Here is a 27,214-nt window from a genome sequence, read left to right as displayed (position 1 = left end):
ATAAAATGGATAAATTTCCTGCTCAAATAATTTTGTTTGTAGAATAAATTTTAGTGTGTTGTTAAAAAATTAAAAATAAAAGGGAAGACTCAGAATTCTCTTCTGATGGCTAGTGTTTATACTAAAAGATTTAGCAATGATGGTTTCTTTTATTTCAAGTAGAAGAAAATACATTTTAGTGTTGATCCTATGATATTTTTGTATTACTAGAATTATACTGAAAAGAGTACAACTTTAAAGACATTGTAGAATGCCTTTCCATGGATGCAGTGTGCTTATACATGGTATTGGCAAATACAGTGTACATAATTTTAAAAAATCCATACAGCTTTTAAAAAACTATAGAAAGTAGTACTCTTAAAGCCTCTTAACTCAATTCCCCCAAGTGTATCCCCACTTCTCTCCTCACCCAGCCCAGGTAACTGCCATAAATGTTTTGATATTACACACTCTTTCTGTGTATATTCAGTTCAGTTCCGTTCAGTTGCTCAGTTGTGTCTGACTCTTTGCCACCCCATGGACTTCAGCACGCTAGGCTTCCCTGTTCATCACCAACTTCTGGAGCCCACTCAAACTCATGTCCATCACGTCGGTGATGCCATCCAACCATCTCATCCTCTTTGGTCCCCTTCTCTTCCCTCCTTCAATCTTTCCCAGCATCAGGGTCTTTTCCAATGAGTTGGTTCTTTGCATCAGGTGGCCAAAGTATTGGAGTTTCAGCTTCAGCATCAGTCCTTCCAATGAATATTCAGGACTGATTTCCTTTAGGATGGACTGGTTGGATCTCCTTGCAGTCCAAGGGACTCTCAAGAGTCTTCTCCATTCATCTGCTGATGGACATCTAGGTTGCTTCCATGTCCAGGGATAAGAAAGCTGTGGTACATATACACAATGGAGTATTACTCAGCCATTAAAAAGAATACATTTGAATCAGTTCTAATGAGGTGGATGAAACTGGAGCCTATTATACAGAGTGAAGTAAGCCAGAAGGAAAAACACCAATACAGTATACTAACGCATATATATGGAATTTAGAAAGATGGTAACGATAACCCTGTATACGAGACAGCAAAAGAGACACTGATGTATAGAACAGGATTATGGACTCTGTGGGAGAGGGAGAGGGTGGGAAGATTTGGGAGAATGGCATTGAAACATGTGAAATGTCATGTATGAAACGAGATGCCAGTCCAGGTTCAATGCACGATGCTGGATGCTTGGGGCTGGTGCACTGGGATGACCCAGAGGGATGGTATGGGGAGGGAGGAGGGAGGAGGGTTCAGGATGGGGAACACATGAGAAATAAAGGAATAAAAAAAAAAAAAAAAATCATTAGTGAACTTTAAAAAAAAAAAAAAAAAGAGTCTTCTCCAACACCACAGTTCAAAAGCATCAATTCTTTGGTGCTCAGCTTTCTTTATAGTCCAACTTTCACGTCCATACATGACTACTGGAAAAATCATAGCTTTGACTAGATGGACCTTTGTTGGTAAAGTAATGTCTCTGCTTTTTAATATGCTGTCTGTCTAGGTTGGTCATAGCTTTCCTTCCAAGGAGTAAGCGTCTTTTAATTTCATGACTGCAGTCACCATCTGTAGTGACTTTGGAGTCCCCCAAAATAAAGTCTGTCACTGTTTCCCCATCTATTTGCCATGAAGTGATGGGACCAGATGCCATAATCTTAGTTTTCTGAAAGTTGAGTGAAAAAGCCAACTTTTTCTCCCTCCTCTTTCACTTTCATTAAGAGGCTTTTTAGTTCCTCTGCACTTTCTGCCATAAGAGTGGCGTCATTTGCGTTGAGGTTATTGATATTTCTCCCAGCAATCTTGATTCCAGCTTGTGCTTCATCCAGCCTGGCATTCACATGATGTACTCTGATATAAGTTAAATAAGCAGGGTGACAATATATGTATACAATATATATATGTATTATATACTTTAAAAAGTAAATAGCAGAATAATAATTTCAAACACATAGTACTTTGTACCAGGTACTATTCTAAGTACTTAACATATATTAATTATGTTATTATTGTTTAGTCACTAAGTCATGTCTGACTCCTTTGTGACCCATGGACTACAGTCTGCCAGGCTCCTTTGTCCATGGTATTCTCCAGGCAGGAATACTGGAGTGGGCTTGCCATTACCTCCTCCAGGCTCCCTTTTCCTCCTTCAGATTCCTCTGACCCAGGAATCAAACCCGTGTTTCCTGTGTCTCCTGCATTGGCTGGTGGATTCTTTACTACCGAGCCACTTGGAAGCCCCATTCTGTATAATACTATACAGTAAACTACACAAAAGCATAACCACTTGTAGAGTATGCACACACGTGACAATGTATGCCAGATGTGAACTAACATAGTTGGACATGCAAATGCACATTTTCATCTTTGAGGGTTCGCAACTTGAATGTTCATATATAGGGAACATAATATATTTTCCGTTGATTCATATAATCCTTATTCCAGTACCATACACTATTTTGATTACTGTACTTTTGTAGTAAGTTTTGAAGGTTGAAAATGAGAGTTGTCCAACTTTGTGAAGATCGTTATGGATATTTGGGTCTCTTGAAATTCCATATGAATTTTAGGATGTGTTTTTCTATCTTGGGGATTTTAATAGAGATTCCATTGAATCTGTGGACTACCTTGGGTAGTAGTGTCATCTTAATTCTACCAATCCATGAACATGGGGTGTCTTAATTAGATCTTTAATTTCTCTTAGCAGTGTTTTGTAGTTTTCAGTACCTGTTTGATTAAATTTATTCCTAAGTGTCTTGTTAATTTTTGGTACTACTGTATATGGAGTTGATACAGCTGAAGGCTGTTTTATTGAGTTTTCCATCTCTTTTTTTTTTTCCTTGCAGTGTTTTGTTAAAGAAACTGCATTTTTTGGTCTCATGATCTGAATCTTGCTAATCATATTTCTGTGAATTCATTTAATATGCTCCTTATTCTCAGTATTTCCTTTAAGTTGACATTTCTGTAAGCATCACCATAGTCAGGTTTGAGTTTTATGATTTCTTCATGTGGCACTTTCTTTAGTAGTTATATAATTTCTTGTCTCCTCTTTTCATGATGTTAGAGCTACCAATGATCATTTCCTATACCCATCCATTTATTGGGAGTCACCAAATGGATATATTCTACCTTTGCCATCACTTCTCTGTTGTCTAGAGTATTTTTATAGAGAAACTTCTCGCCAACTTTGTGGGTATACTGAGATCTAGTTTGTGTTAGAAAAGCGTGTTTTCTTTTTTTTTTTTTCTGTTCTGTTTTTTCCGCTGTTTTGTGAATTTTCATAGTAGTAAATTGATTCCCTAGCAACCTTTGAAAAGTGACCAATAAGCTTTTTGGGGAATCATCAGTCTTATACCTTATGAATGTAAATATATTGATATACTATCCTTTTAGTGAGTAGTGGAACTCTCCTGGTGCTGAAAGTTCTTTTGACCTGACCATAGTAGTTTAGCTATTAATCATAGCTTCCTTGATTTTTAGTTTGATAAGGTATTCCACACTTACGTTAAGCATTTTCTGTCCTAAACTTGGCTTTTTCCCAAGGAGCCCTGGTTCCTTTTAGTGGGAAATAGTATATTTAGAAATGACAATTTTAGTGCTAGAGATTTGTCATTATTTGTAGGCCTTATCCGGAACTGTGCATTACTACATTGTCTTTACTTCATAAATCTTACATCTGCATTTTCTATACCTTAAAAGGAAATTCCTAAATAATTACTTACCTGATTATTCTCCAGTACTCACACAACAGTCATAGAATAGCACTACTAATCACTATATCCACAGTATGATTAGTGAAAGCAGACTAAGATTTTTTTGAAGTTTTTTTTTAATCCTTAGAATATGTTCCATTAGGGATATATAGTCAAATTGCTTTCTTCTGACACATTATTTGGAAAAGTTCCTCTCTTTCTGGTTATGCCACTAACTTGGCTATACATCTGTGTGTTTGCTCAGCGGCTTCAGTCATGTCCAACTCTTCGTGACCCTGTGGACTGTAGCTCGCCAGGCTCCTCTGTCCATGGGATTCTCCAGGCAAGAATACTGGAGTGGATTGCCATGTCCTCCTCCAGGGGGTCCTCCAGACCCGGGGATTGAACCTGAGTCTCCTGCATCTCTTGCATTGGCAGGCAGGTTCTGTACCTCTGCGCCACCTGGGAAATCCACATCCTTCATTGGAGGGATGCAGCCGCACTCCAGACCCCTGCAGGAATAAACATCCCAATCTCACCAATCCTCCAGCATCTGACAGTGTTCTCCACCCACTTTACCCAACCAGCCATGGGGCAGGGAGGAGGCTGTTGATGCTGCCTGTGAGAACAGGCTCCCCTGGGGCATAGAGTTCGGGGGAGGAGGACAGAGAGTGGATCTCGGAGCAAACAGGTCTTGTAGCACCATATGGTGGAGAAGGCAATGGCACCCCACTCCAGTACTCCTGCCTGGAAAATCCCATGGATGGAGGAGCCTGGAAGGCTGCAGTCCATGGGGTCGCTGAGGGTCGGACATGACTGAGCGACTTCACTTTCACTTTTCACTTTCATGCATTGGAGAAGGAAATGGCAACCCACTCCATTGTTCTTGCCTGGCGAATCCCAGGGACGGGAGAGCCTGGTGGGCTGCCGTCTATGGGGTCGCACAGAGTTGGACACGACTGTAGTGACTCAGCAGCACCATTTTTTCCTCTCATCTCACACTCCTTATCCCACTACCACCAATGAAATGATAAATTCTTTGTAGGCAGAATTTATTTTATCTTTCTTTAAAAAGTTTTTTAAAAATTTCAAATTGGAGTATAGTTGATAAAAAAATGTTGTGCTAGTTTCAGGTGTACAGCAAAGTGATTTAGTTATGTATGAATGTGTATCTGTTCTTTTTCAAATTCTTGAAGCTCGCAGTGACCAGTGACATGTGATGTACCTGACAGATAAAGAGAAGAATAGAGTGAAACCGTCTATAATAACAGGTTTATTCTTTGTGATATTCCTGCAAATGGACCATATAGGCCTGAAAACAGTCCCATGATTAGAGAGAGAAAGCTCTACTTTTATTTCAAGCCTTTTGCTTTTCTAGCAAATATAATTGTTTTCTTTTCTATTTATACATTAATTTGAAAAATCACTTGAAAGCCAGTCTTGAATGAAGATAGTTATTAAAATGGGAAGTTTACATAGGTTTTCTAAATATGCACAAAACATCCAGTTTCCAGCAATGGAAGCTTGTTCATAATTTTAATGTTCTTGTCAATTAATGACAAAGGTTAAGAAGACAGGAGTACTGAATGCTCTGGAGATTGAAGTAATAGCAAGGATCTCGATAAAGAATTTGTTAAGGAGTGGATGATGTGATGATGTTAATTTCTTAAGTGCTAATTTGATTTATTTTAATTTTACTGTAAGATATGGCTCAGAGATTGCACACTTTTGACCTTAGGAAAGCTGTCTTATAGTTAGTTATGTAGATGCCTGCAAGGACTTACAGGGGCTTACATATTTGAAAAATGAATTAAAAGAGAGAGCATATATTTAAGAAAATTTAGTGCCTAATTTCAGTGACACAGACCCTATGTCAGTATTTAAAAATCCTAATTGACATGTTTATCTTTGGTTTTCTAGTGATATGCAGCTTTCGAGGATCTGTTCCCCAAGGGTTGGTCTTAGAAATAGGAGAAACAGTCCAGATTCTTGAAAAGTGTGAGGGTAAGTATGGACCTATAAATTATAAGACACAAATAGTGATCATTTTTGGCAGTATTATATATGTTTATTTTGTAGTACTGGTTATAAGCAATCTTTTTGAAGCCATGATTAATCATATTATGATACACTGCTATAAAATAATTTCTGATCTCTCTTCAGCACAACTGATGAGTAATTTTGGCTCTAATTTAATAGCAACAATGAAATAACTATTGTTGGCTGTCAGAACATGTTTTTTATATACTATGTCAAGTAATTATTTTTAATTTCCTATAATCAAATAGATAATATTTTACTCCTGATTATCTGCATTTGAATAGAATTTAATTATAATCAGTTCATTTGTATGTTTCTATCTGATTGGCTGGACATGATCAGTCATAATTAAAACAAGGCAGTGTATGAGCTCAAATGAAGTTTGACTTGGCTGTGTTCTTCTGTGACATTTTTGTGTATTTTTGCTATAATATTTATGCATTATTGAAAAATATCACATTCTAGAAGATTATGCACTGTAGTCAACAAAATATATGGGAAAAATACAGTTATGGAGATATCACACAAAATCAGAGCATTGACAAAAACAAAATTGATGTCAAAATCGATATGCCAAAGTTGATAGCAGTTCAGCATGACTAGAAACCACCTCAAATTATTTGGAAATTTTGGAAATATTGGAGTGGAAATGTTGCTAGCTGAGCATGGAGATAGTACAGATGGAAGTGGAACTCTGATATAATTTACCATTCAGGTGGGTATGGAAGTAAGTGCAACTTACTATGACCCTGGAACTGTGTAAGTTTGGTAGTGTACTTTTCTGGAAAGGGAGCTCTAGTGCAGGACTCATTTTAATAATTTTCTTAAAATAGTAGTTTAAATCAAAACGACTTCATGATAAAAAAAACTTAGCAAAATAAGAGTATAAGGGAATATTCTTAATCTAATAAAGGATATCTAAAAGCCTGCAGCACACATCATATTCAGTTGTGAAATACTGAAAGCTTTCCCACTGAGAGCTAAAAATGAGACTATTATAAAATAAGACATTGTGGTTTGGAGGCAAAGATAATAATGAACCAGAATAGAGGGTCCATAAATAGACCATCGTGTTTATCTTCCAGTGATGTGAAGAAGGTGGTATTGCAGTGCAGTGGGGAAATGATGTCCATTGCAATAGGTGACGCTGGGCTGGTTGGACTGAAGAATGATGGCCTAGTCAATAAATGGTATTGGATCAGTATTGAAACCGGTGAATCGTGAACCTGACTTCACAGCATATACTACAAACTGAATTCCAGACGGATGGTCAATATAAATGTGCAATTTAGAGCAGTTATGCACTTTGAAGGAACCATAGGAAAATACCCCTTCTAGCCTAGGGGTAGACAGAGATCCTTTATTGATAAGTTGTACTTCATTAAAATGAAGATCTGTTGTTCAAAAGATATCATTAAGGAGGGCTTCCCTGGTGGCTCAGTGGTAAAGAATACTTGCCAGGGCAGGGAACATGGGTTCGAGCCCTGGTCCGGGAATATCCCACATGCTGCAGAGCAACTAATAAGCCTGTCTGCCACAGTTATTGAGCCTGTGCTCTAGAGCCTGGGAACCACAGCTGCTGAGCTCATGTGCCACTGTTGCTGAAGCCTATGCTCCCTGGAGCCTGTGCTCTGCAACAAGAGAAGCCACCGCAGTGAGAAGCCCGAGCACCACAACTGGAGAGTATCCTCCATTTGTTGCAACTAGAGAAATCCTGTGCAGCAGTGAAGACCCAGCACAGCCAAAAACAAATAAATAAAATTTAAAGAAAAAAGATACCATTAAGGAGAGGTAAAAGGCAAGTCACAAAGTGAAAGAAATATTTGATAAAGGACTTACATTCATATGGTATTTGTCTTTCTCTTTCTGACTTCACTTAGTGTGATAAACTTGATAAACTTTAGGTCCATCCATGTAGCAGCAAATGGCATTATTTCATTCTTTTTTATGGCTGAGTAACAGTCCATTGTATGTATGTACCACATCTTCTTTATCCATTCGTCTGTCAATGGGCATTTAGGTAGTTTCCTTATCTTGGTTTTGTAAATAGCGCTGCTGTAAACACAGGGGGTGCATATAGCTTTACAAATCATGGTTTTCTGCAGATACATGCCCAAGAGCGGGATTGCTGGATCATATGGCAACTCTATTTTTAGTTTTTTGAGAAAGCTCCATACTGTTTTCCATAGTGGCTGTACCAGTTTACATTCCTATTAACAGTGTAGGAGGATTCCCTTTTCTTCACACCCTTTCCAGCATATGTCAGACATCTTTTTGGATTTCACTGGTATGAAATTAGAAATTAACTACAAGAAGAAAACTGGAAAAAAAAAAAGCCCACAAACATATGGAGACTAAACAATCAATGGATCATTGAAAAGTCAAAGAGGGATGAAGATAAAACCGTTGTAAGAGGGAAGTTCACAGTGATACAGGCCCACTTCATGATATAAGAAAAACCTCAAATAACCGAAGTGCACATTGAAGAAACTAGAAGAAGAACAAGTAAAACCCAAAGTTAGGAGAAAAAAGGAAATAAAAGATTAGAGTGGAAATAACTGAAATAGAGACCTAAAAACATAAAAGATCAATGAAATTAAGAGTTGGTCCTTTGATAATATATGATATTATTGTTTAGTCTCTAATTCGTGTCTGACTTTTTTGTGAAGTTATTTACTCTCAGGCTCCTCTGTTCATGGGGTTTCCCAGGCAAGAGTACTGAAGCAGGTTGCCATTTCCTTCTCTAGGGGATCTTCCTGACTTAGGGATCGAACCTGCATCTTCTGCATTGGCAGGCAGATTATTTACCACTGAGCCACCAGGGAAGTCTTGAAAATATACATGAAATTGATAAACTTTTAGCTAGATTCATCAAGAAAAAAGGAGAGAGGGCCCAAATAAATAAAATCAGGGATGAAAAGGGAGAAGTTAAAACTGACACCACAGAAATACGAGTATTATAAGTGATTACTATGAAGAATTATATGCTAATAAAATGGATTGCATAGAAGAAATGGATAAATTCCTGGAAATGTGCAAACTCGCAAGACTGAATCAGAAAGAAATAGAATATATGAACAGACTGATTACCAGTAATAAAATTAAATCAATAATAAAAAAAACTTCTAACAAACAGAAGTCCAGGATCAGATGGCTTCATAGGTGAATTCTACCAAACATTTCAGTCAGTTCAGTTCAGTTCAGTCGCTCAGTCTTTGCGACCCCATGAATCGCAGCATGCCAGGCCTCCCTGTCCATCACCAACTCCCGGAGTTCACTTAAACTCATGTCCATTGATTAGTGATGCCTTCCAGCCATTTCATCCTCTGTCGTCCCCTTCTCCTCCTGCCCCCAATCCCTCGAAGCATCAGAGTCTTTTCCAGTGAGTCAACTCTTCGCATGAGGTGGCCAAAGTATTGGAGTTTCAGCTTTATCATCAGTCCTTCCAATGAATATTCAGGACTGATTTCCTTTAGGATGGACTGGTTGCATCTCCTTGCAGTCCAAGGGACTCTCAAGAGTCTTCTCCAACACCACAGTTCAAAAGCATCAATTCTTCAGCACTCAGCTTTCTTCACAGTCCAACTCTCACATCCATACATGACCAAACATTTAAAGAATAGTTAATACTTTTCCTTTTCAAACTGTTCAGAAAGTTAGTGAGGAAGGAACACTTTCAAATTCATGGTACGAGGCCTCCATCATCCTGATAACAAAACCAGATAACAACCTAATAACATACACACACAAATTTACAGGCTAATATCATTGATGAATGTAAATGCAAAATCTGCAACAGAATATTATCAAACCAAATATCAAGCCAAAATAAATATGTTGAAAGGATCATACACCATGATCAAGTGGGATTTATCCTAGGGATGCAAGGATGGTACAATATCTACAAATCAGTTAATTAGATATATCACATTATCAAATTTAAAAATAAAAATCACATCATCTCAAGGGATGCAGAAAATGCATTAGATAAGTTCAGCACCTATTTATGACGAGAACTGTCCCTGATAGCTCAGTTGGTAAAGAATTTGCCTGCCCTGGGTCAGGAAGATCTGCTGGAGAAGGGATAGACTACCCACTCCAATATTCTTGGGCTTCCCTTGTGGTTCAGCTGGTAAAGAAGCTGCCTGCAATGTGGGAGATGTGGGTTCGATCCCTGGATTGGGAAGATCCCCTGGAGAAGGGAAAGGCTACCCACTCCAGTATTATAGCCCGGAGAATACCATGGACTGTATAGTCTGTGGGGTTACTAAGAGTCAGACACAACTGAGAGACTGTCACTTTCACTTTTCACTGTCAGCAAAGTAGGCATAGAGGGAACCTACCTCAACATGATAAAGGCCAAACATATATTAAAACCCACAGCTAACATTATACTCAGTGGAGAAAATCTGAAGGCTTTTGCTCTAAGATCAGGAATAAGACAAGGGACTTCCTTAGTGGCACAGTGGATGAGAATCTGCCTGCCAATGTAGGAGACATGGGTTCAGTCCCTGGTATGTGAAGACTCCACACGTCACAGAGCAACTAAGCCCATGCACTGCAGCTACTGAGTATGTACTCTAGAGCACACGTGCTGCAGCTGCTGAGCCTGCATGCTGCAACTACTGAAGCCCTTGTGCCTTTAGCCTGTGCTTTGCAACAAGAGAGGCTACCTCAATGAGAAGCCCGTGCATCACAATGAAAAGTAGCTCCCACTTGCTGCAACTAAAGAAAGCCCATGTACAGCAACGAAGACCCAGTGCAGCCAAAACTAAGTAAATTTTAAAATTATAAAAAACGGAATAAGACAAAGATACTCACCACTTTCATTGAACATAATGTTAGAAGTTCTTGTCACAACAGTTAGGCAAAAAAAAAAAAAAAACAACCAAAAGGCCACACACACACATAAAAGAAATCCAAATTAAAAAGGAAGTAATAAAACTATCACTGTTTGTAGGTGACATGATACTGTCAATTTATATAGAAAACCCCAAAGGCTTCACAAAAAACTGTTATTCAATAAGTGAATTGTTATTCAAAAATTGAATTCAGTAAATGAATTCAGGAAAGTTGCAGGATACAAGCTTAATGTACAGAGGTCTGTTGCATTTATCTGTTTGCACAATGAAGTATCAGAAAGGGAAATTAAGAAACAGTCCCATTTATAATTGGATTAAAAGAATAAATACCTAGAAATAAATTTCACCAAGGAAGTGAAAGACCTGTACTCTGAAAACTGTAAAACATTGATGAAAGAAGTGGTAAATGAGACAAACAAATGGAAAGATGTACCATCTCCATGGATTGGACAAATCAGTATCATTAAAATGACCATACTGCCCAAGATAGTCTATGGATTCAGTGCAGTCCCTATCAAAATATCAAAGGCACTTTCACAGAACTAGAACAGATGACCCTAAAATTTGCATAGAATCCAAAAGACCCTTTATAATCAGAGCAATGTTGAGAAAGAACAAATCTGGAGGTATCATGCTTCCAGGCTGAAACTGTACTGAAGTGAAGTGAAGTGAAGTGGCTCAGTTGTGTCCGACTCTTTGCGACCCCATGGACAGTAGCCTACCAGGCTCCGCCATCCATGGGATTTTCCAGGCAAGAATACTGGAGTGGACTGCCATTTCCTTCTCCAGGGGATCTTCCCGACCCAGGGATTGAACCCTGGTCTCCTGCATTGCAGACAGATGCTTTACTGTCTGAGCCACCAGGGAAGCCCTTGAAACTGTACTATGAAGATATAATTATCCAAATAGTATGGTGCTGGCACAAAAACAGACACATGGATCAGTGGAACATGATAGAGGGCCCAGAAATAAACATATACTTATATGGTCAATTAATCTGTGACAAAAGAGGCAAGAATACATAGTGGGGAAAAAGACAATCTATTTAATAAATGGTGTGTGGAGAACTGGACTACTTTTTCACACCATATACAAAAATAAATTCAAAATCAGTTATGAAACACTACAAAAATCAAAATACAGGGATTTTAAAATGTAATATGCTCACATGGACAAAGAAAGTTGGCAAGGCTTTGAAGAGTGGAAACTTTGACTTAACAGACCCAGCATATCTGAATCTCAAGCATGTAGTAGGAATATCTTGGAACTACCCTTATTTACACAGCAGATCCTTAAAAGGCATAGGAACTTATAGCACCAGGCATCTTTGGAAATGAGGATGAAATTATATAAGTCTTCTCCCTTCAATTCATCTGATGACTGCTCCTTGTTCATCTGGTAGAGATTTTGAGGTTTATTAGAAAATGAAGGATAAATAGAGCATCTGTGTATTGGGACACTTCATGCACATTTTTGTAGGAGATAGGTTATGTATTGAAAACTGGAGGATTAAGTCAAGCATACCTACTGAATACTGAATATGGAGACTTCTAACCTTCACCTTCCACTTGGCCTTTGAAATCATGGCAGCCAGACATTTACCTTCCACACAGAAAATTAGAAGACTTTTATCACTTATCTGAACTTGGCATGATGAGAGACCTAAATAAAGATGCTGATTCTGTCAGTTACTGACTTATTATTGCCTCTAAGTTCCTTCTAGCCCCTCTTGCGATACTGAAGCTGGAAGCTCTGGAAACCATGTTTCTTCTTTGACAGCTAGTCTGTGTTAGACTCTGCCAATAAAGGGGCATTGTAGGGAGACTACTAGGCTGGAGGTTGAAGAAAAGGGTTGATTCTTCCTGTTTTTATTTTATACCACTGGCAAACTGCTCTGAAGACAGTTGGTCCCTGCAGTATTCCTTATGTCAGGCAGTGGTCTTGGTTCTCGTGAATGGCCTCTAGCATTTGTCACTGTGGCAGTGGTTAGCATGTTTTGCAGCAGCCCACTGTTCCTCAGAGATCTGTATCTTAGCCTTTTGGGACCCTTTGTATAAGTTGTTATTGTTTAGTCGCTAAGTCGTATCCAACTCTTTTGCAACCCCATGGGCTGTAGCCCCCCATGCTCCTCTGTCCATGGGATTTCCCAGGCAAGAATACTGGGATGGGTGGCCATTTCCTTCTCCAGGGGATCTTCCTGACTCAGGGACGGAACCTGCGTCTCCTGTATTGGCAGGTGGATTCTTTACCGCTGAGCCATCTGGGAAGTCCCACTTGGTGACTACCCTAGAGTTTAAAACATGCATTCTTGACTTACTAGGGTCTCCCTTAAAGTTTTACTTATACCACTTCCAACAATGCATGAACTTTACAATGATTCAATTGCACTTACTCCTCTTATTACATTTGTACCACTGTTGTCATGTATTTTCTGTCTGTATTCATTTGTTTGCCCACATTTTTACCGTTTCCAGTGCTCTTTCTTTCTTCTTTTCATGATTCCGTCTGGGATCACTTTCTTTTTACTGTAAGTACTCCTTTTAGTAATGGTTTTTTTAGTTCAGGTTTGCTGCACATTCATTCAACTTCTGTTTATGTGAATCTGCTTTTAAATTTGTCATCATTTTTTTTATTTTATTATTATTTTTTAAAATTTTATTTTATTTTTAAACTTTACAATATTGTATTAGTTTTGCCAAATATCGAAATGAATCCGCCACAGGTATACCTGTGTTCCCCATCCTGAACCCTCCTCCCTTCTCCCTCCCCATACCCTCCCTCTGGGTGGTCCCAGTGCACCAGCCCCAAGCATCCAGTATCGTGCATCGAACCTGGACTGGCGACTCGTTTCATACGTGATATTATACATGTTTCAATGCCATTCTCCCAAATCTTCCCACCCTCTCCCTATCCCACAGAGTCCATAAGACTGATCTCTACATCAGTGTCTCTTTTGCTGTCTTGTGCACAGGGTTATTGTTACCATCTTTCTAAATTCCATATATATGCGTTAGTATACTGTATTGGTGTTTTTCTTTCTGGCTTACTTCACTCTGTATAATAGGTTCCAGTTTCATCCATCTCATTAGAACTGATTCAAATGTATTCTTTTTAATGGCTGAGTAATACTCCATTGTGTATATGTACCACAGCTTTCTTATCCATTCATCTGCTGATGGGCATCTAGGTTGCTTCCATGTCCTGGCTATTATAAACAGTGCTGCGATGAACACTGGGGTACACGTGTCTCTTTCCCTTCTGGTTTCCTCAGTGTGTATGCCCAGCAGTGGGATTGCTGGATCATAAGGCAGTTCTATTTCCAGTTTTTTAAGGAATCTCCACACTGTTCTCCATAGTGGCTGTACTAGTTTGCATTCCCACCAACAGTGTAAGAGAGTTCCCTTTTCTCCACACCCTCTCCAGCATTTATTGCTTGTAGACTTTTGGATCGCAGCCATTCTGACTGGTGTGAAATGGTACCTCATAGTGGTCTTGATTTGCATTTCTCTGATAATGAGTGATGTTGAACATTTTTTCATGTGTTTGTTAGCCATCTGTATGTCTTCTTTGGAGAAATGTCTATTTAGTTCTTTGGCCCATTTTTTGATTGGGTCATTTATTTTTCTGGAGTTGAGCTGTAGGAGTTGTTTGTATATTTTTGAGATTAGTTGTTTGTCAGTTGCTTCATTTGCTATTATTTTCTCCCATTCTGAAGGCTGCCTTTTCACCTTGCTAATACTTTCCTTTGTTGTGCAGAAGCTTTTAAGTTTAATTAGGTCCCATTTGTTTATTTTTGCTTTTGTTTCCAATATTCTGGGAGGTGGGTCATAGAGGATCCTGCTGTGATGTACGTCGGAGAGTGTTTTGCCTATGTTCTCCTCTAGGAGTTTTATAGTTTCTGGTCTTACGTTTAGATCTTTAATCCATTTTGAGTTTATTTTTGTGTATGATGTTAGAAAGTGTTCTAGTTTCATTCTTTTACAAGTGGTTGACCAGATTTCCCAGCACCACTTGTTAAAGAGATTGTCTTTAATCCATTGTATATTCTTGCCTCCTTTGTCAAAGATAAGGTGTCCATATATGCGTGGATTTATCTCTGGGCTTTCTATTATGTTCCGTTGATCAATATTTCTGTCTTTGTGCCAGTACCATACTGTCTTGATAACTGTGGCTCTGTAATAGAGCCTGAAGTCAGGTAGGTTGATTCCTCCAGTTCCATTCTTCTTTCTCAAGATCGCGTTGGCTATCCGAGGTTTTTTGTATTTCCATACAAATTGTGAAATTATTTGTTCTAGCTCTGTGAAGAATACCGTTGGTAGCTTGATAGGGATTGCATTGAATCTATAAATTGCTTTGGGTAGTATACTCATTTTCACTATATTGATTCTTCCAATCCATGAACATGGTATATTTCTCCATCTATTAGTGTCCTCTTTGATTTCTTTCACCAGTGTTTTATAGTTTTCTATATATAGGTCTTTAGTTTCTTTAGGTAGATATATTCCTAAGTATTTTATTCTTTCCGTTGCAGTGGTGAATGGAATTGTTTCCTTAATTTCTCTTTCAGTTTTCTCATTCTTAGTGTATAGGAATGCAAGGGATTTCTGTGTGTTGATTTTATATCCTGCAACTTTACTATAATCATTGATTAGTTCTAGTAATTTTCTGGTGGAGTCTTTAGGTTTTTCTATGTAGAGGATCATGTCATCTGCAAATAGTAAGAGTTTTACTTCTTCTTTTCCAATTTGGATTCCTTTTATTTCTTTTTCTGCTCTGATTGCTGTGGCCAAAACTTCCAAAACTATGTTGAATAGTAATGGTGAAAGTGGGCACCCTTGTCTTGTTCCTGACTTTAGAGGAAATGCTTTCAATTTTTCACCATTGAGGATACTGTTTGCTGTGGGTTTGTCATATATAGCTTTTATTATGTTGAGGTATGTTCCTTCTATTCCTGCTTTCTGGAGAGTTCTTATCATAAATGGATGTTGAATTTTGTCAAAGGCTTTCTCTGCATCTATTGAGATAATCATATGGTTTTTATTTTTCAATTTGTTAATGTGGTGTATTACATTGATTGATTTGTGGATATTAAAGAATCCTTGTCATCATTTTAAAGGGTATATTTTCCCTAGGTGTAGCATTCTAGCTTGATGAATATTTTATTTTAGCATTTTAAGGATTTGCTTCATTAATTTTTGATTTCCATCATTTCTGTTGAAAAGTCACTATATTATTATTATAGGTCTCCTAAAGGTAATGTTTGCCTTGGAAACGAACAGAGATCATTCTGTCGTTTTTGAGATTGCATCCAAGTACTGCATTTCGAACTCTTTTGTTGACCATGATGGCTACTCCATATCTTCTGAGGGATTCCTGCCCGCAGTAGTAGATATAATGGTCATCTGAGTTAAATTCACCCATTCCAGTCCATTTTAGTTCTCTGATTCCTAGAATGTCGATGTTCACTCTTGCCATCTCCTGTTTGACCACTTCCAATTTGTCTTGATTCATGGACCTGACATTCCAGGTTCCTGTGCAATATTGGTCTTTACAGCATCGGACCTTGCTTCTATCACCAGTCACATCTACAACTGGGTATTGTTTTTGCTTTGGCTCCATCCCTTCATTCTTTCTGGAGTTATTTCTCCACTGATCTCCAGTAGCATATTGGGCACCTACCGACCTGGGGAGTTCATCTTTCAGTGTCCTATCATTTTGCCTTTTCATACTGTTCATGGGGTGGTCAAGGCAAGAATACTGAAGTGGTTTGCCATTCTCTTCTCCAGTGGACCACATTCTGTCAGAACTAGTCCTTTTAGAACTAACATCCAAAAAAGATGTCCTTTTCATTACAGGGGACTGGAATGCAAAAGTAGGAAGTCAAGAAACACCTGGAGTAACAGGCAAATTTGGCCTTGGAATACGGAATGAAGCAGGGAAAGACTAATAGAGTTTTGCCAAGATGATGCACTGGTCATAGCAAACACCCTCTTCCAACAACACAAGAGAAGACTCTACACATGGACATCACCAGATGGTCAACACCGAAATCAGATTGATTATATTCTTTGCAGCCAAAGATGGAGAACCTCTATACAGTCAACAAAAACAAGACCAGGAGCTGACTGTGGCTCAGATCATGAACTCCTTATTGCCAAATTCAGACTTAAATTGAAGAAAGTAGGGAACATCACTAGACCATTTAGGTATGACCTAAATCAAATCCCTTATGATTATACAGTGGAAGTGAGAAATAGATTTAAGGGACTAGATCTGATAGAGTGCCTGATGAACTATGGACTGAGGTTGGTGACACTGTATGGGAGACAGGGATCAAGGCCATCCCCATGGAAAAGAAATGCCAAAAAGCAAAATGGCTGTCTGGGGAGGCCTTACAAATAGCTGTATAAAGAAGAGAAGCGAAAAGCAAAGGAGAAAAGGAAAGATATAAGCATCTGAATGCAGAGTTCCAAACACTAGCAAGAAGAGATAAGAAAGACTTCCTCAGTGATCAATGCAAAGAAATAGAGGAAAACAACAGAATGGGAAAGACTAGAGATCTCTTCAAGAAAATTAGAGATACCAAAGGAACATTTCATGCAAAGATGGGCTTGATAAAGGACAGAAATGATATGGACCTAACAGAAGCAGAAGATACTAAGAAGAGGTGGCAAGAATACACAGAAGAACTGTACAAAAAAGATCTTCACGACCCAGATAATCACAATGGTGTGATCACTCACCTAGAGCCAGACATCCTGGAATGTGAAGTCAAGTGGGCCTTAGGAAGCATCACTATGAACAAAGCTAGTGGAGGTGATGGAATTCCAGTTGAGCTGTTCCAAATCCTGAAAGATGATGCTGTGAAAGTGCTGCACTCAATATGCCAGCAAATTTGGAAAACTCAGCAGTGGCCACAGGACTGGAAAAGGTCAGTTTTCATTCCAATCCCAGATAAAGGCAATGCCAAAGAATGGTCAAACTACCACACAATTGCACTCATCTCACATGCTAGTAAAGTAATGCTCAAAATTCGCCAAGCCAGGCTTCAGCAATCCGTGAACCGTGAACTTCCTGATGTTCAAGCTGGTTTTAGAAAAGGCAGAGGAACCAGAGATCAAATTGCCAACATCCGCTGGATCATGGAAAAAGCAAGAGAGTTCCAGAAAAACATATACTTCTGCTTTATTGACTATGCCAAAGCCTTTGACTGTGTGGATCACAATAAACTGTGGAAAATTCTGAAAGAGATGGGAATACAAGACCACCTGACCTGCCTCTTGAGAAACCTGTAAGCGGGTCAGGAAGCAACAGTTAGAACTGGACATGGAACAACAGACTGGTTCCAAATAGGAAAAGGAGTACGTCAAGGCTGTATATTGTCACCATGCTTATTTAACTTATATGCAGAGTACATCATGAGAAATGCTGGACTGGAAGAAGCACAAGCTGGAATCAAGATTGCCGGGAGAAATATCAATAACCTCAGATATGCAGATGACACCACCCTTATGGCAGAAAGTGAAGAGGACCTAAAAAGCCTCTTGATGAAGGTGAAAGTGGAGAGTGGAAAAGTTGCCTTAAAACTCAACATTCAGAAAACTAAGATCATGGCATCTGGTCCCATCACTTCATGGGAAATAGATGGGGAGACAGTGGAAACAGTGTCAGACTTTATTTTGGGGGCTCCAAAATCACTGCAGATGGTGACTGCAGCCATGAAATTAAAAGACGCTTACTCCTTGGAAGAAAAGTTGTGACCAACCTAGATAGCATATTGAAAAGCAGAGACATTACTTTGCCAACAGAGTCTGTCTAGTCAAGGCTATGGTTTTTCCAGTGGTCATGTATGGATGTGAGAGTTGGACTGTGAAGAAGGCTGAACGCCGAAGAATTGATGCTTTTGAACTGTGGTGTTGGAGAAGACTCTTGAGAGTCCCTTGGACTGCAAGGAGATCCAACCAGTCCATTCTGAAGGAGATCAGCCCTGGGATTTCTTCGGAAGGAATGATGCTAAAGCTTAAACTCCAGTACTTTGGCCACCTCATGCAAAGAGTTGACTCATTGGAAAAGACTCTGATGCTGGGAGGGATTGGGGGCAAGAGGAGAAGGGGACGACAGAGGATGAGATGGCTGGATGGCATCACTGACTCGATGGACGTGAGTCTCAGTGAACTCTGGGAGTTGGTGATGGACAGGGAGGCCTGGCGTGCTGCAATTCATGGGGTCACAAAGAGTCGGACACGACTGAGCGACTGAACTGAACTGAACTTAAAGGTAATGTGACTCTGCCTAGCTCCTTAGCCTCTCAGCTGCTGCAGAAAGCTGGGCTTCTTAGAAATTTTCCCTGAATTACCGCTGTATGAATTGGGCAGTCCCACGAGTGGATATTGTATCGAGTAGCTCTCAGTGTCAACCTTTTTTTCCTTAACTCAATGGGACTTTGATTTTTGCTGAAATGTCCTCATGGAGAAACTCAGCTGATGTGATTCTCTTTTCTCGAGGATTATAGTGTCTCATATCTTGTCTCAGATAGTTGCTCTCCATTGTTCTTACACAGTTGTTTCCTGTATTTTTTTCAGGTTTATATTTGTCTAATGCGAAATGTTTTGTCAGCGCTAGAACCAGAAGTTAGTAAATGTATTTTATATGTATTTGAATTATAAAAGAGTTTTTAAAATGTCTTATTCAGTGGCAGTATTATTGAAACTTGTTTATGGTTCTCTATAAGTTTATGGAGAACCATAAGCTTAAAGGAGCAATAACTCATTTGGGAGTAAAATTTCTCAATTTTTAATGTCCATTTATTTTTTGCCAATTATTATCTTTTATACTTACTGCATATAAAGATTTAAAATAGCATTAAATTATTTTGTATGCAAATAATACACAAGGTTATTCTTTAACAGTTTGCAGTGAAATAATAGAGGATTTTGAATGTTGACCTTTTGAATAATTATGTCCACCAATATTGGAGCTGAATTATCTATAAATTTCTTTCTTTTATGTAAGTGGTTGGTACTTTCTTCCATGTCTATTAGTTATATAATTGGAAAGAGGATAAAGAGTTGGATGGGCTGTGAATATTTTTATTGATATACCAAAGAAAAAGTTAGTATTTTTAGAAGATTGTAGATCTTTGTTTTGGTCCTTGACTTTACAGTTGGTTCCTTCTTTAAAGTGAATCTCTGTGGATCTGCCATTCATAATGAGTGATAACTTTTTAAAATTATTTTTAATCATGATATGGAATGAAATAGACATTGTGCCTATTATCTACCTGTCTCTAATTCAGGGATGAGCAACTGTTAGCCCTAGGATGGGAGTGAAAATGAACACATTTGCCTTGTTTCCCTTTTATCAGACAGTGAAGAATATGTTATACCTTTGAATAAAAAGTTTAAAACTTCGTATTGAAGGGTACTTTTTGTTGGACTTCATTTGGTGTTTTTGATCTAGCTTGATTGGTTTGCACCCGGAATCTTTGTAAAGGCCTGCTGATTGTTGACTGTCACATGGCCTGAATTATATAGAGGCTTCATTCTTTTGGGTTAACACTGCTAACACTGTTCTGTAGCCTCTCTGTCAGCAGCAATTGTAGTGGTACTGTTGGCTCTTTTTGATAGTATAGCCTTACTTACATTGGGAAGGGCATTTCACAGCCTAAATAATGATGCGTATTTAACAAAGTGGTATTCAGCTGTGTTTTGGGACTATAGATGTGAAAACGCCTGGCACAGGGACAGGTGACTGCTATTTTTTTGTCTATGTGTTTAAATAATTGTAGCTTTCAGATAGATGAATTAATCTTCAATATATGTATTTACACACAAGACCCAGAATATTTTCTCTTAATTTGTTTTTCCTTTCTTACTGATTGCTTTTCTAACCTAATAGTGTTAAATTTTTTATTTTATTTTATTTTATTTTATTTTTTTTTTTTTTTCCACCTTCTCGGGCTCATCTGAAAGCTGAGTGCTTTCTTGGAAGAAGGCGGTAGACACTGAGCAGAATGACCGCAGAATCTATTTTATTTTTTAACTTTACAATATTGTATTGATTTTGCCATATATCAAAATGAATCCGCCACAGGTATACACGTGTTCCCCATCCTGAACCCTCCTCCCTCCTACCGCCCCATACCATCCCTCTGGGTCGTCCCAGTGCACCAGCCCCAAGCATCCAGTATCGTGCATCGAACCTGGACTGGCGACTCGTTTCATATATGATATTATACATGTTTCAATGCCATTCTCCCAAATCATCCCACCCTCGCCCTCTCCTACAGAGCCCAAAAGACTGTTCTATTTGCTGTCTTGTATACAGGGTTATTGTTACCATCTTTCTAAATTCCATATATATGTGTTAGTATACTGTATTGGGGAGAAGGCGATGGCACCCCACTCCAGTACTCTTGCCTGGAAAATCCCATGGACGGAGGAGCCTGGTAGGCTGCAGTCCAGGGGGTTGCGAAGAGTCGGACACGACTGAGCGACTTCACTTTGACTTTTCACTTTCATGCATTGGAGAAGGAAATGGCAACCCACTCCAGTGTTCTTGCCTGGAGAATCCCAGGGACAGGGGAGCCTGGTGGGCTGCCGTCTATGGGGTCGCATAGAGTCGGACATGACTAAAGCAACTTAGCAGCAGCAGCAGCAGCAGCATACTGTATTGGTGTGTTTCTTTTTGGCTTACTTCACTCTGTAAAAAGTTTCTTTTTTCTCTTTTAAAGTCAGGCTTGAACTGACTCTTTAATTTATACACCAAGTATGTTTATACACCAGTTGTGGAAGGTGTAATCATCCAGAATTAAGCTGACAAATGTAAACACTTACATCTTTCTCATTTCATTCACAGATAAGTACTCACTGAGCATTTATTTAGTGGCAGTAAGCACACATACACACACTGGTGTCCTGCTTTTCTATTTCTGTGACAATATAGTGTTCTCAGTTCTGTTTTTTGTACAGTAATTGCCTTTAAACAGTATGTAATGTTTTCTCTCAGTTTTATTATCTTTGAGAGTATAGTGAATCCCTACTTGTCTTTCTAAAATCTAGTGTTTGCTTCCTGCTTTTCAGTCTGATGTGGTCATATATATATATATATATATATGTATTTTAATGTGGTTATATTTTATTTAAAAATCTATTTTCTGTACTTTTTCCATTTCCTTTGTGGAATAATTGCTTAAATAGAATACACTTTGAGTAACTCCTGAATTAAAATCTCTATGATTTCAGTATAAAATAGGACTTAACATTGCATCTCAATTAGAAATTTTTTCATTTATTACCTTAATTTTTAATCATATTTTATAAAACAGCATTTTTAGAGACTAAATGTGATATTTTGAAGGTAGACTTTTTGGATATACATATTTGAATTGTCTAACTTTACTGGTACAGAATTAAAAATTTTAGGTAAGATTACCATTTAAAATTTATTTACTTATTTGTTTATTTTTTTGGCTGCACTGGGTCTTTGTTCCTGCACACGCGCTTTCTCTAGTTGTTGTGAACGGGGCCTACTTTCTAGTGGTGGAGTGTGGGCTTCTCACTGCGGTGGCTTCTTTTGTTGCAGAACACAGGTTCTCAAGTGCTGGCTCAGTAGTTGTGCTGCATGGGCTTAGTTGCCTTGCAGCACAGGGGATCTTTCTGGACTAGGGATCGAAACTATATCCCCTGCGTTGGCAGTCGGATTCTTAACCACTGGACCTACTGGACCACGGGACCAGGGAAGCCCTTTATATCATTATCTGTCCTGTTTAAGATACTGTAAAGTGTCTTGTTGGTAAGGTTATCACTTTTAAAAAAACGAAGATCGTGAGACTTTCAGGTATAAATTGAGTTATTCAAATTTATGATCTCAGCTGTTGTTCTAAGCAGAAATAAGGGTATTTCTTCTTTTATTGTTTGTTATGATTTCAGGGGAGAAAAAGTTGATTCTTTTCCTCTTAACTTTGTTGTGAGTCTTAAAGATTAATACATGAAATTAACTCAATTTCAGTACATGGAATAGTAAGCTCTCAGTTAATATTAGTTATTATCAACAATCTCCTCTTTCTTTTTTATTTATATTCCTCCTTTAAATACAACTCTTGGCCTCCTCTTCTATTCACTGGAATTCTTTCCTCTTAAACCTAAGTACAGAAAGTGTAGCAAAACTCTGAAAATAATAGATTGAATTTGAAGAAAGTTGGCAAAAAAATTTCCTTTCTCTGAAAACTATTTTTATTGTGTAATTGAAACTTTCACCGTTATTACTGTGTATGAATGGTAAGAGAGAATAAATGAAGTGTTACTGTCAACTTTAGTGGCTGGAAAGCCAAGAAATGAGAGTAGTGTAGTTCAGTGCATGGGAGATTCAGGGAGACGAGATAGAAAGTCAGGGCTGTACTCTCCTTATCTGTCACCAAAAAACTATATGATTTTGGCATTTTCTTATCCTGTAATAGTTTCATCTGGGAGTTTTCAAGGAGTTCAATATGTGTCCTCTGAAGTATTTTCTAATTTTTTTGGTCTTTTTCAGTTGAAAGGATCTTGTGTCTTTGGTGAAAATTGGGAATGTTATATTTTATTGTAAGATTTCTTCTTTTGGAGTAAACTATGCTTAATAAACTCATAAAGTGCCTAAAACTTACTAGAAAGTTTTGCATTAAATAATTATCCTAAAAATACTCATGTCTTTCATAGAAAATGACAACAATATGATTTTAATATCTTTTGTATGCTTTGTTTTAGGTTGGTATAGGGGAGTTTCAACAAAGAAGCCAAATGTAAAGGTAATAAAAAGTTTATTGTTACCTTTTCTAATCTAGAAAGTGGCCTAGTATATTTGTTTGATATAAAAGCAATCCTTGCTTTCCATCTTTTAATCTTTTACAGTAGCCACACTCATTCTTTCCTTTACAGAACTGTGTCAGACTCTTCTCTTTCTCAGTGGTATTACAATGACTTTTTAAAAAGGACAAAATGTGTGTGTGGTAATAGTTGCAAAGCTTATTTTGAAAAAGCCTATATAGGACATTTAGTATTTTTCCTTAAAATAGTTGACAGCAAGTAAATTTACTTTTTTATAGGCCTACTCCTGTCTAGCCCTGTGATTAGTTAGATCACTTTATTTCTAAAATGAAAAAAACTTTTAAATAATTTTCAATTAGATACATCTCTGATCATAATGTTCTTGTTAAAATATGAATTTAAAGAAGACTGTTAAGTGCCACATGCTAATTTTATGAACTAGATTTATATGTTTATTCTCTTACCAAGTAACAGTAATTTGATCAGACCAAATATATTTTAGTTGGCAATTATAATACATGTAGCAGCATTCTTTTCCAGTAATGTATTTGCAAAAACTTACTTTTCTCTATAATATTACTATTTTTTCTTATGTATTTTTCTGTGGCTTAATATTTAACATATTATGTTTTTTCTTAAATAGAAAATACAAAAATGATCACATATTAATTTTTATTAAAAATTTTCAGAGTTGTAATCATTAATTTTTCAGTAGAATCACTTACTGGTTTTTAAAGTAGTGATTATAAGAAGACAATACCCTCAAACTTTTAATTCCTCATAGCCAGGGCGTCTCATTTTTGTCAGAGTTGACATTTTGGGCTAGATAAATCCTTGTTATTTTATACATTATGAAAAGTTTAGCAAAATATATGACTTCCACTCATTAACGTCTCCTCACAAGTTGTGTCTCTAGACATTGCTAAAGGCCCTGGGGCTGATGGGTGGGGTGGGAGGTGGTTGGGGTGGTGGTGGTAAAATTGTCCCTGGTTAAGAACTACTGAGATAAAGGAGTCATATATCAAGAAGATATAGTAGTAATAAATATGTGTACACTGGAAATGGAGCCCCCAAATACATTAAACAAATAGTAATAGATTTGAAGAGAGAAATAGATACCAAATAATAATAGGGGCCTTCAGTACCCCATTTTCTGCACTGAATAGGTCATCCAGACAGAAAATCAACAAGGAAATGTTGGACTTGTACTATAGTTTAAATCAAATATATCTAATAGACATAATATAGAATATTTCATACATCAGCAATAAAGTACATGTTTTTCTCAATTGTAAATGGAACATTCTTCTGACTAGGTCATATAACAAGGCTTTACTAAATTTAAAAAGATTGAAATCACACCATGCATCTTTCCTGACCACAATGGTATGAAACTAGAAATCAACAACAGCAAGAAAACTGGAAAAGTCACATGTATGTGGAAATTAAAGAACACATTCTGAACAACCAGTGGACCAAAGAAGAGATAAAAAAAATCTTGACACAAATGAAAACAGAAACACAATATCCCAAAACCTATGGGCTACTGCAAAAGCAGTTTAAAGAGGGAAGTTAATAGTGATAAATGCCTACAGTAAGAAAAAAAGAAAGATATTAAATAAACCATCTTACTTTACATCTGAAGAAAGTAGAAAAAAGAAGAAACTGTGGCCAAATTTAGCAAAGTCAAGAAAATAACAAAAATTAGGGTGGAAATAAATGAAAAAGAGACTAAAAAACATGAGAAAAGGTCAATGAAACTAAAAGCTGTTTCTTTTTAAAGATAAAATTAACTGAGGGAAAAAAAAAGACAAGGAGAAATGAAAGAGCAGACATTAAAAATGATACCACAGAAATACAAAGGATTATAAGAGACTGCTATGACAATTGTATGCTAACAGATTGAACAGTCTATAAGAAATGGATAAACTCCTAGAAACTTAAAACCTATCCAGAATGAATCAGGAAAAATAGAAAATCTGCATAGTCCAATAATCAGTAAGGAAATTGAATCAGTAATTATTAAAAACCTCCCAACAAAGAAATGTTCAGGGCCAGATGACTTCACTGGTAAATACTACTAAACTTTAAAGAAGAATTAACACCAGTCCTTCATAAAAGCTATTCCAAAAATTGAAGAGGAGGGAACACTTCCAGATTTGTTTCATGAGGCTAGCATTACTCTGATATCAAAGTCAGAAAAGAACACTGTAGGAAAAGAAAGCTACAGATCATTATCACTGATGAATATAGATGCTAAACTCAACAAAATACTAGCGGTATGAAACAATCCCATTCATGATAGCATCAAAACAATCAAATATTTAGAAATAAATATAACCAAGAAGCTGAAAGATCTGTACACTGAAAACTGTAAAATGCATTACTGTAGTCCAGCTGCTGATGGGCTTGTGTGGTATAGACTGAGTTTATTACTGACAGTGGTGTGGGCCAAGTGTATTAAAAAAAAGTAGACCATTTGTGTTTTATTTTGAAGGAAGTTTTATACATCAGGAAAAGGAGTGAAACATTGATTGGAAAATGTAATTGATTTTAAAACAATACATTAAAAAAAATCTTTTTAAGAATTGAAATCAGATTATGGCAGATACCAAAGTGGAAACCATTTGCAAAGAGTAAAACAAGAAACATTTGTAGATGCTCTCAAATTGATTTATTCTTTGTAAATACAAATGTTACCCAGAGTGTGAGAATACTTTCTCTTACTCAGAGCTGGATAAGCTGTAAATTGTTGGTATATGATAGTATATGATAATGTTGATATTGTAGATACATGCCAAGCTCTGTGCATAAGTCTATACTATCTTAAGTGTGATTTGATGGAATATTTCTAAAACTTAAAAAAAAAAAGTTTTTGTGGTTGCTTAACACTAGTTTTTTCCCCTTGTGAATAGACTCTGATTGCGAATGACAATGAAATTCCTGTTGAATATAGTTTGTGCAACTTTGTATTCTTAATTAATATGTAAAGTGATTGCTACCTGAAGAGATCTACTGTTTTGTTGATAGAGTATTTCCATGCTGAAATCTGACTGTTAATTCAGTCTAAATGAGATGTTAATCACAAATTACTTTTTCTAATAGGAAATCTTATCTCTTTTATAGGGGATCTTTCCTGCAAATTACATTCATTTGAAAAAAGCAATTGTCAGTAATAGGGGGTGAGTAGTTGGCTTTGCTAAACTTATTTATAATTTTTATTGGCTGCAGAGGAAGACTTTTTTCCTTTTGATTCGTAGTATAAAATACGCTATTACGTTTTCCTGCAAAAATATACTTTATCATATATAATTCTGAGGATATAATTTTATCTTAAAATACTGACAACTTTAGTTTCTTTTCCTATATACTGGAAAGGTAACCTGAGTTGTTATGAATTTCATAAAAACAATTATACATGCAGTATATTTTACAAAATGATGTGTTATTTTGAGAGTAGTCTTTGATAGGATAGGTTCAGTTTAGTTCAGTCGCTCAGTCATGTCCGACTCTTTGTGACCCCATGAATCGCAGCACGCCAGGCCTCCCTGTCCATCACCAACTCCCGGAGTTCACTCAGACTCAAGTTAGTGATAAACCTGTCATTTTGTTTCTGTGTATGAAAAGTGAGGGAGACTTTTAAGATCTTTCCTTTTTTGCAAGTCGAAATTGAAAAAAACTATGGAAATGGCAATAACTCACTCCAGTATTCTTACTTGGAGAATCCGATGGACAGAGTAGCCTGGTGGGCTACAGTCCATAGGGTCACACAGAGTTGGACATGATTGAAGTGA

The 27,214-nt window shown here is 37.4% G+C and overlaps 1 protein-coding gene across 18 annotated transcripts in view; it reads left to right on the top strand.

Moving 5' to 3' along the window:
- The window catches only part of DOCK3 (dedicator of cytokinesis 3), a 307,148-nt gene that overhangs the window by 18,112 nt on the left and 261,822 nt on the right, over nucleotides 1-27,214 (top strand). For 16 of the 18 annotated variants that reach the window (XM_086367783.1, XM_086367778.1, XM_086367775.1 and 13 more), the window contains exons 2-4: nucleotides 5,636-5,719; nucleotides 23,361-23,401; nucleotides 26,547-26,602. In XM_086367783.1, the coding sequence (XP_086223909.1) occupies nucleotides 5,636-5,719; nucleotides 23,361-23,401; nucleotides 26,547-26,602 (181 nt within the window). Of the gene's footprint in view, nucleotides 1-4,828; nucleotides 4,987-5,635; nucleotides 5,720-23,360; nucleotides 23,402-26,546; nucleotides 26,603-27,214 lie in introns of those variants that run through there. The other 2 variants (XM_086367786.1, XM_086367787.1) reach the window with 2 other exon arrangements.

The sequence above is a fragment of the Bos grunniens genome, chromosome 22 (genome assembly GCF_055505025.1).
Source record: "Bos grunniens cultivar Pamir isolate PY7600 chromosome 22, Bosgru_T2T1.0, whole genome shotgun sequence".
Taxonomy (NCBI): domain Eukaryota; kingdom Metazoa; phylum Chordata; class Mammalia; order Artiodactyla; family Bovidae; genus Bos; species Bos grunniens.
Note: the sequence above shows the minus strand (reverse complement) of the source record. Positions and strands in the feature narration are given on the sequence as shown.